Below are 14,124 nucleotides of genomic sequence, written 5' to 3'. Positions count from 1 at the left end.
TTCTCTCCCAACACAAGGAGACCTGGCTTTGTAACCAAAGCATCTTCAGTGATAGGATGGGAGACTACCAGGAGAGATCAGGAGGAGGGAACAAGGGGATGACGAAAAGGCAGCAGATGTGTTCCTCCCGAGCTCCATTTTCAATAGCAGAGGCACTGCGGGCTGGGTCTTTGATGTTTCCAAGATAGTCCTGTGGGCCAGATCTAAGCACCCTATAGCCTGTATGTGGCCTATGGCCCTTGTGTTTGCCACCCCAGTTTTGGAGAAATTTGTGGACATCTGTGTATTCTTTTTAAATATAAGTTTATTTATAGTTTTTTCTTTGACATACATAAGTGCTTAAGTGAACAGTGTGTTGTCTGGGTCAATTTATTTTTTACACAATACTAATAACAACAGTAATTCTATTCAGGTATACATGGTAATGCTCTTTCAACTTCTAACATTACACATCTAAATAGCAATTGTAATATATTATATAGCAGTATATATAGTCATATTTCCCCCCCCTTCTAATTTCTACCTCTATTTTCTAACTCTTAGTAAAGCAAATCCTATATTAAGAAGTATTCCGAATCTATCCATCATCTCTTGCCATTTTTAGCATTTCAGCTCTTATTGACTATTTGAGAAATCTCCCATGCCCCTCCTTTGTGATCTTGTTTCCCCTTACATCACTCATATTTAATCTCAATATTTCATCTGCCTCTACATCTACCTCTCACTGTTGAATCTCCAGCACATCCATCAATGACACTTACATCACTTCTTGGAGCTCTTTCTCTTTGTCCACTTCTATATTTTGATCTCTTCACTGTTTCCAAGGTGGCTCCATGGGCCAGATCTAAGCACCCCATGGCCTAATAAACAATAACTGAATTACAAACTCCTTTCAAATGAAAGTGGTTTATACATTACTAAATATGCACACTGACAAAGATGCTACATTTAAAAAGAGTGACTTTGTGTCACAATGCAGCCACTGGGAACTCCTAATGGAAACTTTTAATTTGGTCATAGGAGCAATCCATTAATAATTTTTTAAAATAAACTTTTATTCAACATTTTTCCAACCTTAAAATCACAGTTACACTCCTGCAGCTTTCCATCAGGAGTTTTTTCTGCATGCATAATTCGTCTGAATCCTATACACTTTGTCTAATTCATTTTCCACTTCTTGCTTGTTTTTTTCCAGGGGTTCAGCCAAGAGTTCTGCCATTAATTTTGGAAGTTCTTCCTCCTTACTTTCAACTATATTTTGGAATTGAAGATAAAATGTTGATTTCTCCATCTCTAAATTTATTATGGCGTTTTCCAGTTCTTTATTTACTGCCATCATTCTGTTTTCTATTTTATCTAATCTTTTACCCGTTTGTTCCATTCTGGCTTCTACTATTTTTATTTTTTGTTTATTTGGTGTCCATTAATAAATTATCTAGCTATATCTCAAGAGAAACAGGGAGATGATCTTCATAACGGGTCTAGGTAGAACCTCCACGGAGTACACTTTGATCAGTGTTGGAGCCCAGACATCAACTAAGAGTGGGGAGGAGATCAAAGAAGATTATAGGAAGCTCACTTCATGTTATTCAGGATACTGCATATGAGCACTCTGTGCTTAGAGCTCGAAACATTGTGAGAGACCCCCGACAATCACTTTACGGTCTGTTTCTGTTGCTCCTCTATGGGGGAGGGGAGCTTTCAAAATACTTATAGCAGAACTACTGTGGTAGATTCTGTAACAGCTTTGTTCCTTATAGCATCCATTTGTAAATTTACAGGATTTTTTTTTGTCATGTATATGTACACATCCGAACTGGACTCTGTTGTTCCTCTGTGCCATATATTATATGTAGGTATAGGCATATCATTATTATTTTATTTTTCATATTCCACTCTCAAAACTATATATACAGCAGTATTTTTCTGTTTGCGATGGTTTTTTATTAGCTATTTGTTTTGCAGATTCCATCTATTTTGTTTGTTCTCCCTGGATCCAGATATTATTTAAGGTTTAGAAAATGAATAAACTGTGATAGTGAGTATTCAAAACTCGTATTCCTCCATAGTGTTTGAGTCTTCTGAGCTGTCCTGCTCTTCCTTGAAGACTCTTTGCAGAGCCACCTTCAATGATGCTCTGGGCTTATCCTTTCCCATCTTACTGCTTCCCATTAAGAAATAAAGGAGTGGGTTGATACTGCTGCTGAGAGCCGTACAACCTATCCCAACAGTCATGAGGATGGGATTATAGGAACTAAAATATTCAATGACATAAAAGACATTCATTGGTAGAGAAAGTAGGAGGAAGAAAAGGAGAGCCAGCAGGATGGTAGTGAGAAGTTTCCTTTGATTGCGTTGCGATTTAGACCTCACATGAATCGAGAGGGTCACAGTAGATACAACCATGAGAGGTGTACAAAGTAAACCATTCACAATCATCTGGTAAAGAAAACGTGACCTTCCAAAACTGTTGGTCAGATACAGAATTAAGTGCACTGCAGAGAGCAGGAAGGAGAGGATCCAGATGAGGCCACAAACAAGGGGAGACAGATGTGGTGGACGATGGCAGCGATGCCAGAGAGGGAAAAGGACAGCCACACACCTGTCCAGGCTGATGGCCGTCAGCAAAAACTGGCTGGCAGAATAGGTGAAGAAAAAGAACTCAAAAAATAAGAAGAAAAGGGTTTTGACAGTGTAAGTTCGTTGAACCAGAGTTAACACTGCCACAAAGATTGCTGAAATAATGAGGGATACAAGGACCCCAAAATCAGCAATGGAGAGATTCAGGATGAAAGTGGTGAAAGGATTCCTCTTAATGCGATGGGCTAGGAGGTAAATTGTTCTTCCATTTCCCACCAGGCCTAATATGCAGATAATGACAATGACACCATTAGAAAGGTTTCGTGTTAAGTTGTTGGGCTGTTGCTCATATGGGTAAGGATAAATTTCTGTTATTCTGGCAATATTCGAAGCAGTTTCCACAATTTCTGTTGTATTGAAAGGAACATCAGGTTTAGGAATATTCCAACTCATTTCATCTGGCTCATCTATCCTGATAATGAAAAGATACCAAAAGAGAATCAGCCCTTCTAACAGAAATGTATATACATCAGGGACGTGCAGTCACTAGAGGCAAGGGAGGCGGAGCCTCACCACTCTCCTCAGGAAAAGAAAAGAAATTTAAATATTTTTTTTAAATAATTAAAGCCAAGATAGTTGCTACCAGATTCCAGGTCACAGTGGCTTGGTGTCTGCTTAGCTGCAACGCCGGGAGGCCACGGAGAAGCTCCGCTCCGCTTCTCACTCAGCTTTCCCCCAGAGGCGATCTGAGACTTCCAGTGGCGGAGCTTGGAGAAGCAGCGGCCACAGGCCAGATCAACTGGTGGCCGGCGGGGCACTTTGTATCGTGGGAGCCGCCAAGCGTCTTTGCTGCAGACCCGGGCGCTTGGTGGCTCCCGCGATGCAAATTCCCACCACCACCACCGAGGCCGAACGCTGCCCTGCTTCGCAAAAGGATGCCCAGCTGAGCCTCACCAGGCATAAACCTCACTGCACGTCACTGATATACATGCATGCACGGATATACACACAGGTTTTTTTTAAGTTACATCAATGTTTTTTTCAGTCTTGGGAGTATCCATATAGATCAATATAAAAGGAAAAAAGAATAACATCCTATAGTTGTATACTATAGGCCCATGATGGCGAACCTATGGTATGCATGCCCAAAGTTGCACATGGAGCCATGTCACCTGGCACATGTTCCCTGTTCCTCTTCTGGGTTTCTGGGGTGCGTGCATGCACAATGATCAGCTGACCTTTGTGTGTATGGCAGTGCCGGAAACTGAAAGAGCCAAGGTGGCGCAGTGGTTAAATGCAGCACTGCAGGCTACTGCTAGATCAGCAGGTCAGCGGTTCAAATCTCACCGGCTCAGGGTTGACTCAGCCTTCCATCCTTCCGAGGTGGGTAAAATGAGGACCCAGATTGTTGGGGGCAATATGCTGACTCTCTGTAAACCGCTTAGAGAGGCCTGAAAGGCCTATGAAGCGGTATATAAGTCTACTGCTATTGCTATTGCTATTGCTATTGACTTCCATTTTCCTGCAGGAGGATTCATGCTGGACAGCTGATCGTCACGTGCGCATACACTCCAGAAACGGAAACACTAGACGGCCGGCATGCACGCATGCGCCAGAAAGTTCATTTTGGGGCATGTGCATGCGCCTTCAGCAGCTCCTATTCCAGATTGTGGCCAGGATGAGTGCACATGCTTCCTTTCTGGCACTCGGTGCTCAAAAGGTTTGCCATCACTGCTATAGGCCATCTAACCAAGCAGAAGAAATAGATGAACTTTTTGCCAAAAGTTTTGCCGAAAGTAAACAACTATGTGTAAAGAACATACCACAGGAGTAGTGGTGAATTTTAATCCTTGGGAGAAGGGTGGCATATAAATCTAATAAACCTAAATCTAATTACCTAGACATTAACTTGGAGACAAAAGAGTGGTGAAATTCAGCAGATTCTGACAGGTTCTGGAGAACCGTTAGTGGAAATTTTGAGTAGTTTGGAGAACCAACAAATGGTTCCACCACAAAACCGCGGATGACAAAATCACGGTCGACGAAAGCGCGTATGTGACGTCATCACAGCGCGACAAAAAAGATCAAAAAATGTAAAAATAAAGCGAAAACCTTACCCTAACCCCCCCAAACCTAACCCTAACCCTAAGCCTAACCCTAAACCTAAACCTAACCCTTAACCTAACGAAAAACCTAACGCTAACCCTTAACCTAACGCTAAACGTAACGCTAACGCCCTAAACCTAAACCTAACCCTTAACCTAACCTAACCCTAACCCTTAACCTAACCCTTACCTTTATGTGAATCGGCTTGCTGTAATTTAATTTTTATTTCAATTTTTCGATCTTTTTCGTCGCGTTGTGATGATGTCACATACGCGATTTCGTCGACTGCGCTTTTGTGGAATGCGGTTTTGACGGGTCACGCAACAAATACCACCTCTGGCTGGCCCCAGAGTGGGGTGAGAATGGAGATTTTGCAATATCGTTCCCTTCACATGCCCATCAATCCGGTAGTAAAAAATAAATAAATTTCACCACTAGACAAACCCACTCTCTAAGAAAACCTGTTCCTTGTCTACCCCTTGCACCAGGTGTGAAATCCAGCAGGTTCTGAAAGGTTCTGGAGAACTGGTAGTGGAAATTTTGAGTAGCTCGAAGAACCAGCAAATGCCACCTCTGGCTGACCCCAGAGTGGGGTGGGAATGGAGGTTTTGCAATATCCTATCCCCAGGAGTGGGGAGAAATGGAGATTTTGCAGTATCCTTCACCTGCTATGCCCACCAAGCCAAGCCACACCCACCAAGTCATGCCCACAGAACCAGTAGTAAAAAAGTTGAATTTCACCACTGCCCTGCACTGAACCCAAAAATCACGATTGGCTTTCTTGGGACTCTGAAGTATCTAGACATCCCCCGCCCCCAAATGTGGATTAAGAGCTAGCTGAGTTGGGTAGCTTCCTTCATCCACAAGATATTTCCTTACCAACAGCTGCAATGGGCACAGAAGCAATTTCCCTTTTAAAGTGTTATGAAACAATTGGAAAATTACCTCCATTCCTGCAAAGAAAATATTTTGTATTGTAATATTCTTACCCAGCAGAGTATTCAGGCCACATTAATATTCCACTACCACCATCTAAGGAAGAAATTAAAGTAAATAAAGATTATGATTCCGCAAGAGAGAAAAAATGCTAATTTGTTTTAGAAAGTTCCTCCACACAGATTTGTGTCTTTCTGAATGGGAATCTCTGTATGCATAAATCAAATAATTGCCAATGGATTCCGCCCCCCCTCCCCCCGGTGGTTGCTAAGATAGTCATTAGCCAATAATCAGTCCCTGTGGCTCTGTCTAAGCTTCCCCAGAATATTTAACCTGCTAATCAACTCAAAGATGCTCATTTTGAAGAAGAAACCATTTCCCCCAGTCTCGTTTTTCCTTCATTTTCAGAAATGCATATGGGCCTCCAATCACATTTTTTTCCTTAAAGTTCTCTTAAAGTACATGGAGATTGACTTCATCTCTCATGTCCTCCGAAGGACAATTCTGGATGATCCTAGAGGAAATGGCAGGTATCAGTGTGTTCACATTCTTACATTACCCATGAAAGCTATGTTATGAAAAAATTCCCCCGGGAAACACTTTGTGAGTGCACCAGAGGTGGTATTCAGCCTGTTCTGTCAGGTTCTGGAGAACCGGTAGTAGAAATTTTGAGTAGTTCATAGAACCGGCAAATAGGCTGGCCATGCCCCTGCTGCCTCCCAGCTGATCTTCTTTTGTTGCCCTGAACAGGAGAATAGAGCTGGAAAGCAGGTTAGTGGGGTGCGGAGGGAATGGGGATTTTGCAGTATCCTTCCCCTGTCATGCCCACAAAGCCATGGCCACAGAACCAGAATCCCACCACTGGAATGCACCCTTTGTGAATGTCTTCAATATGCCAACACAACTCCTAGCCTCAGGGGTTGATGGATCTTATGATTTGGTAACAGGGTTATACTTTTGGAATAAACTCACAAAGCACTATTAATCCCTTGAGGTTTTCATTATCAGTTGTATTCACAAAGGCAAAGACATTGTATGTAATATAGTTTTCATGCTTTTCATACCTTTTGAGTTATTAAATTCTTGCTTCATTGTGCAAAATGTGTTGATTGTTTGCTAAGAAAGGTTCAATTCATTGGTCAGTTGGACAACCCAGGACACTGCAATTTAAATGGAAATATATTTAATAAAAGAAAGTAAACTTGTGCGTACTTCTGATTGTCAAAATCGTGTGTTCTTGGGAAATTCAATTCAATGGAAGGCAGGTTGTTAGCCATTGTTTTTTCTGCAGTTCTAATTATCCACTGAAGTCTGTCTCTGTCTGGGTTTCAGAGCCAAACCAGACAGTTATAGAGGTGCAGATCACAGACTCAATGATTCCTGTGTAGAAGAGAATCAGGAGCTCTTTGGGCAGTTTGAACTTTCTGAGTTGGCACAGAAAGAACATTCTTTGTTGAGCTTTTTTGATGACTTTTGTGATGTTAGGTGACCATTTTCAGTCTTGAGATATGATAGAACGTAGAAACACTTTATTGTTTACTGTTGACACTTTATTGTCTAGTATTATAACAGGTGATAGGATAGGAGGGTTTCTGCCAAAATCTAACACAATTTTTACCATTTTGAGTCTATTTAGTTCAAGATTGTTCACAAGGCTACCGTGTTTCCCCGAAAATACAACATGTCCTGCTAATAAGCCCAGGCCTGGTTTTTGAGGTGGGTGTAAATATACACCCTCCCTCCAAAATAAGCCCTAGTGAAACGGTGCCGTGACCAGTGCAGGAGGAAGCCCTTTCCTTTCCCGGTCACCACAGCGATTCTCGGCTCCTTAATCAGATCAATTGAGCCGATCCGGCTGCCATTAAAAAAACTGCAGATTTGCTCAGGCCGTGGCCTCCAGTAAATCTCTCATGCCCCAGATTGTCCCCCTTGCAAATAAAGCAAATAAACAGTTTTAGGTATGGTACCATCATTTTCATAATTTTTGACATGGTTCTGGATAATTACTGTAGTTTATAGCAGTGGAGAGAACCTTCTTGCTTTCTCCATCTTTCTCCAGTCTTCAAGATGAACTCTGACAACATACTTTTTCGAGGGAAACAAACTAAGTTCACATTTTATTTTTGTAGCAAGAAGCAATTGTTTTAGTCGAGCGGTAGCCAAGATTAGAGACAAGTTAGAACTACATTTTTACAGAGGGGTGAAACTCTGTTTGTAGATTTCTCCGTAGTTTCAGGAGCTTCATCTTCCTTGAAGACTCTTTGAAAAACGACCTTGAAGCTCTCCCTGGTCTGAGCTCATTTCTTTCTCTCAATCAGATAATAGATCACTGGATTAACACTGGGTAAAGTTTTCCATTTCCAATACACAAACCCTCCAGCCTCTGAGTAGCAGTGTTATTGTTGCAAATTTCCTTATTTCTTTTTGTATCTTTTTTGTATTTCAAGTTAGAAAAAAAACCTCCAGTTTTTCAATGGGTTGGGAGAACACCCACAGTAATGAAAGAGGAAAATTTTAGACCATAGGTTACAGAGAATAATAAAAGAAAAAATAGAAGAAAACTTAATCCATTCGTTTTTAAAGGTTTGCATATATTCCATCCATGAAGATAGCATTTAAAAAGTAAGATAACCACTGTACAAAACCATTCCAAATTTAATTCCGCCGCTTGATTCTTCTGTTCTCCAATTTAAATTGATTTTAAGTTTTTTTATAGACAGTCTCTTTTTAAAACAGTAAAAGTTCCTCACCAAACACTTTCTCTTTCCATATCCTTCCATTTTTCAGCCACCCCAACTTCGTCACCCTTGGCTGGATTTTTTGTCGCCAGCTTGGAGAACTTCTCTTGCATCAATCAGGGACTTTGCGATGTCCATGAGATCAGCAAGACGGATTCTTCCTGTTCACCGTCTCTTCGGAATGGTTTAGGTCCGATTGGACCACCCAGAGGCAAAAGTATTGGCTGCGGTCACGGAGCATCGAGACTGCCCGTTCGTATCATCGGTGCCTCCTCCCTGTACAAAATATTCTGTCCTCCCAAGTTTCTAGGGAGCCGAAATTTCATTAAACTACATTAGATTATTCTACACTGCACTAAAGTAAACTATACAACAAAATAATAAAATAAAATGAAGCATAGAATGAAACATATATAACACCAACCGTAAAATGATCTCTGTAGAAGATCTACAAATCTCTAGAAAGAAAGAAACTTATAACTAAAAGCCAGCATGGGTCTGTTAAAAACAAATTATACCATACCAATCTTATTTCATTCCTTGACAAAGTGGCTATATTAATAAACCAGCAAAATGCTGTGGAGGACATAGTATACCTAGATTTCAGTAAGGCATTTGACAAAGTAGACCACAACCTACTTCTCGGTAAGCTAGCAAAATGTGGGACAGACAGCATCACCACCAGATGGTTTTATAACTGGCTGACTCATACTCAATGATATCTACATGGAGGGAAATAAGCAGTGGCGTACCACAAGGTTACTATATCTACATGGAGGGAAATAAGCAGTGGCGTACCACAAGGTTCTGTCTTAGGCACAGTACTCTTCAACATCTTCGTAAATGAGTTAGATGAGGGAATAGAAGGGGAACTCATCAAAATTTCAGATGACATTAAGCTGGCAGGAATAGCCAACACCCCAGAGGGGAAGTTCAGGATCGAGAAGGATCTTGACAGACTTGAAGAATGGATCCTATTGAACAAAATGAAATTGAATGTGGAGAAAAGCAATGTTTTACACTTAGGCGTTAAAAACAAAAGGTACAACTACAGATTAGGTGAGACCTGGCTGCAAAACAGTAACTGTGAGAGGGACCTTGGAGTGCTAATGGATGATCACTTCAATATGAGTCAGCAATGGGCGGCCACCGCCAAAAAAGCTAAGACAATCCTTGGTTGTATAAACAGAGGCATAGAATCACAATCATGAAAAGTATTAGTACCACTTTATAAAACTTTAGTAAGATCACATCTGGAATACTGTATCCAGTTTTGGTCACCACATTACAAAAAGACTTTGGAAAAAGCTTGGAGAAGAGCAACTAAGATGATTAAAGACCTGGAGAATAAAACATATGAAGAACGGTTGCAGGATCTGGATATAGCTAGTCTAGAGAAAAGAAGGACTGGGGTGACATGATAACAGTATTCCAGTTTTTGAGAGGTTGCCGCAAAGAAGAGGGGGTCAATTTATTTTCCAAAGCACCAGAAGGCAAGACAAACAATGCATGGAAACTAATTAAGGAGAGAAGCAACAAAGAATTAAGGAGAAACTTCCTAACAGTGAAGACAATTAATCAGTGGAACAGCTTGCCTACAGAAATAATGGGCGCTTCATCACTGGAGGTTTTTTTTTTAAAGAAGGTCAGAGACTTGTCTCAAATTGTATCGGGTCTCCTGTTTGAACAGGGGGTTGAGCAGAGAAAACCCCCAAGGTCCCTTCCAGATTTATTCTAGTTGATTGAATGAACATCTACAGTATGTGCTCGCTAAAAACGGACAATGATTTTATGGCACATTATCAATCAATCACAGAGATAAATTCCAGGTATAGGATTTGTACATAGAGTGCCTACCTTTTGATATCCAAATTCTACTGAGTTGTCCTATTTCAGGGTGTCTTCATTCTAATCACTGATCTGGCAGCAAAAGAAGTTCTCTCTTCGCCCAGGTTTCCAGCAAAGTGTAAAAACAGAGATGGTCTTGGCTCCAGAAGAGTGAGACTTCGATTCTTCAAGACAGTCCTTATAAAGCCATTAAATTCTGGACCAATAGTGTTCGGCGGAACTTCGCAATCATTCTTCGCATTCAAAAGTCAGGTTGCTTTCCTGTTTAAATTACACAATAGAAAATTAAATTTCCTGTTTACATTACTTTTAATGGGTACATTCACAGAAGGAAAAGAAGCAAGAAAGGGGAAAATTGGATCTCGGTTTTTCATTTCTTCCCCAGGGATGTCAAACACTACAGAGCATCAAGGACACGAAAGAAACTATAATATCAATAAAGGAGAATATTTGCAGGGTTGAAATAAGGAGTCCGTGGTTCTCTCTGAGCTGGCAGATGTTTCATTACCAAAATGAGGTAACATCTAGTTAGTAGCACTGATGATGTTACCTAGTTTGGGTAATGAAACATCTGCTAGCAAACCATCAAGCTCAGAGAGCACCAATAACCCCCCACCCGAAGAAAAATAGTTTTCTATACAGTTCAAGCAATGAAAAAACTCAAAATACTCAATTCGGATGACCCAATATTAGGAGGTATTGAGGGGGCTGCCATTGTTAGCCCTTGAAGGCTCTCCAGACCAGGAAACAGACCTGCAAGATTCTTGTCTTATTGCGTATCTCCATTTCTAGTATTCTTTTTCATCTCCACATCTCGTCTCTCAGTGATTCAGGGTGGTCACAGCCAGAAAGTTTTTCAATTCTGAATCGCTCTCTCAATGACATCTCTTTCTACTACACTAAGATAAACTATAGAACAAAATAAGAGCCACTGCTACTAGTGAAGCCCCACCTTAGCTCTGGGGATAAAAGGCAGGAGTCGGAGATGAATAGATATGGCAGACAATTATTCATCAGGCTAACTGATGAGCCGAGGTGCGCAGTGATTAGGGTGCAGTACTGCAGGCCACTTCAGCTGACTGTTATCTGCAGTTCAGCGGTTCTAATCTCACCGGCTCAGGGTTGACTCAGCCTTCCATCCTTCTGAGGTGGGTGAAATGAGGACCCAGATTGTTGGGGGCGATATGCTGACTCTGTAAACTGCTTAGAGAGGGCTGAAAGCCCTATGAAGCGGTATATAAGTCTAACTGCTATTGCTATTGCTATTGCTAACAAGTCCATCCAGAACGAACAAAGTTGCTTCCTGCAAAGGCTCACATGCCTTTGTTCCTCCTTTATGTCTTATGGGAGGGGCCAATCATCTCCAAGCCTTATTCCTGCCTTTTTTCCCAATTGTTCTTGCCTTCTGGCAGCTGTGCACATGCACACACTGGGAACAGGCTCCCCCTGTTCCTCTGCCTTGCTGATATCCAACTCTGGAGGCTCCGGAGGCAGCAAATAACTCCCAGAGGGTTCTGGCCCCCTCTCTGCTTCTGACACAGAGCCCTCATCCAAGTCTGCCCCAGATTCCAGGACTTGCCCATGTTCCTCCCCAACCTCCTCACTGTCTGACTCTGCTGCCAACTCCACAGGTTGCCGGCAGACCATAACAATAAGAAAATAATATGTCCGAAATTTGTGAGGATCATAATTGCCACATTTTATTTCTGCAAATGTATCCTGTACATACTTTTTCCCCCCTTTCTCTTTTCTTTCATTATACATATACACATAACTTACTTGTTTTTAGAGAAGCCTATATTCTGCCAAGTTTATTAAGAAAAAAAACCTTGGAAAATAGGCAACCAATAACACATCAAATAATAAATATTACACATGTTGAACATTTCATGCAGTAAGAATTATTTCTAACAGTTTTTATCAGGAAAGGAAAAAAGGAATTGTAGAAGTAAAACATTTACTATATAAGCATATTCATTTTTAGAATTATACAGAGATAAATATTTTCTGTTTATATGGTTTTATGTTCAGCTTGTTCAATAAATCACAACAATTTTCTTACTGAACCCACAAATTATTATGGATTTTAAAATGATTATTCAATGAGTGACACTTCACAATATGCTTTCCTCTGTAGATTGCTGATCTTCTGAGCTGTCCTGCTCATCCTTGAAAACTCTTTGCAGAGCCACCTTGAAGGATGCTCTGGGCTGATCCTTCCCCTTCTTCTTCCTCCCCACTAAGAAATAAAGAAGAGGGTTGATGCTGCTGTTGAGAGCAGCACATCCGAATCCGACGGTCATGAGGGAGGAATTATAGGCACCAAAATATTCAATGACATAAAAGACATTCATTGGGAGAGAAAGTAGGAGGAAGAAGAGGAGAGCCAGCAAGATAGTGGTGAGAAGTTTCCTTTGATTGCGTTGTATTTTAGACCTCGTATAAACCAAGAGAGTTATAGTAGACACAACCATGAGAGGCGTGCAAAATAAACCATTCACAATCAGCTGGTAAAGAAAACGTGCACTTCCAGAACTCTTGGTGTAATACAGAATGAAGTGCACTGCAGAGAGCAGGAAGGAGAGGATCCAGATGAGGCCACAAACAAGACTGGGCAAATATGGAGGACGATGGCAGCGATGCCAGAGAGGGAAGAGGACAGCCACACACCTGTCCAGGCTGATGGCCGTCAGGAGAAACTGGCTAGCAGAATAGGTGAAGAAAAAGAGCTCGAAAAATAAGAAGAAAAAGGTGTCACCAATATCACGTATTTTACCCAGAGTTGACACTGTCACAAATATTTCTGCCATAACGAGGGATGTGAGGACTCCAAAATCAGCGACGGAGAGATTCAGGATGAACGTGGTGAAAGGATTCCTCTGAATGGAAAAGGCCAGGAGGTGAATTGTCCTCCCATTTCCCACCAGGCCAAAAAGGCAAATCATGGCAAAGAATGCATATAAAAGGTGTTGGTTTAACCCTTGGTCATAAGGAAAAGATATTTCAGACCTATTTGGAGCAATTTCCACCATTCCAGTAGAATTTGAAGAAAGGTTGGCCATTTCAGAAATAGTCCAATGAACATTAAGCACCTCTGTCCTGATAACAAAAAAAAAAAAAAAAACCACGAAAGAGAATCAGTCATTATTATAAATATATAAATATAAATAATATAAATATAAATAATATAAATATAAATAATATAAATATAAATAATATAAATATAAATAATATAAATATAAATAATATAAATATAAATAATATAAATATAAATAATATAAATATAAATAATATAAATATAAATAATATAAATATAAATAATATAAATATAAATAATATAAATATAAATAATATAAATATAAATAATATAAATATAAATAATATAAATATAAATAATATAATATATATATAAAGCCTAAAAAATCCTGAGGTAGCCTAAAAAATCCTGAGGTAGTTGAGGCACGCAGTTCTCCTGCCTCATAGTAGAGGGCGCATTTTTTAGAGGCTTCAACTCTGTCATTCTGTTTAAAGCTGCAGCGTCACGCTCACTCTTCCTCCTCTCTTTCTCCGTTTCTCCGTCCCTGTGGAACGATCTCCCCGTCGAGATACGCACCCTCACCACCGTCCAGGCCTTCCGCGCAGCCCTTAAGACCTGGCTATCCCAACAGGCCTGGGGATAAGTCTTCGATTTGCCCCACCCGAGTGTGAATGTTGAATGCAAGTTGTGTTTTTATTACTTTATTTATTTTGTGCACATATTGTTTGTTTTGAATTTCACCCCCCCCCCTAATGATTGTAAGCCGCCCTGAGTCCCCTCAGGGAAAAGGGCAGCCTATAAATCCAAATAAACTAAACTAAACTAAACTAAACTTCTGATGCCCCCACCTTCACCCCACGCTCCCTCTTTTGCTTCAAA

The 14,124-nt window shown here is 40.7% G+C and overlaps 2 protein-coding genes across 2 annotated transcripts; both read right to left on the bottom strand.

The window, feature by feature from the left end:
• Positions 1-351: 351 nt before the first annotated feature.
• LOC106556245 (proto-oncogene Mas) lies at positions 352-6,794 on the bottom strand. Its single transcript, XM_087706656.1, has 3 exons — positions 6,687-6,794; positions 5,676-5,718; positions 352-3,052 (listed from the first exon to the last, which is right to left on the bottom strand). Exons 1-3 carry the CDS (start codon positions 6,712-6,714, stop codon positions 2,047-2,049), a joined length of 1,077 nt encoding a protein of 358 aa, XP_087562782.1. The 5' UTR covers positions 6,715-6,794; the 3' UTR covers positions 352-2,046.
• Positions 6,795-12,322: 5,528 nt separating this feature from the next.
• LOC148049089 (mas-related G protein-coupled receptor member D-like) lies at positions 12,323-13,301 on the bottom strand. Its single transcript, XM_087703823.1, has one exon. The coding sequence runs from the start codon at positions 13,268-13,270 to the stop codon at positions 12,323-12,325; it is 948 nt and encodes a 315-aa protein (XP_087559949.1). The 5' UTR covers positions 13,271-13,301.
• Between the last annotated feature and the right edge of the window lie 823 nt (positions 13,302-14,124).

Source organism: Thamnophis sirtalis, unplaced genomic scaffold (assembly GCF_051295495.1).
Source record: "Thamnophis sirtalis isolate CommonGarterSnake01/CBP01778 unplaced genomic scaffold, rThaSir2_p1.2 scaffold_2, whole genome shotgun sequence".
NCBI classification, from domain to species: domain Eukaryota; kingdom Metazoa; phylum Chordata; class Lepidosauria; order Squamata; family Natricidae; genus Thamnophis; species Thamnophis sirtalis.
Note: the sequence above shows the minus strand (reverse complement) of the source record. Positions and strands in the feature narration are given on the sequence as shown.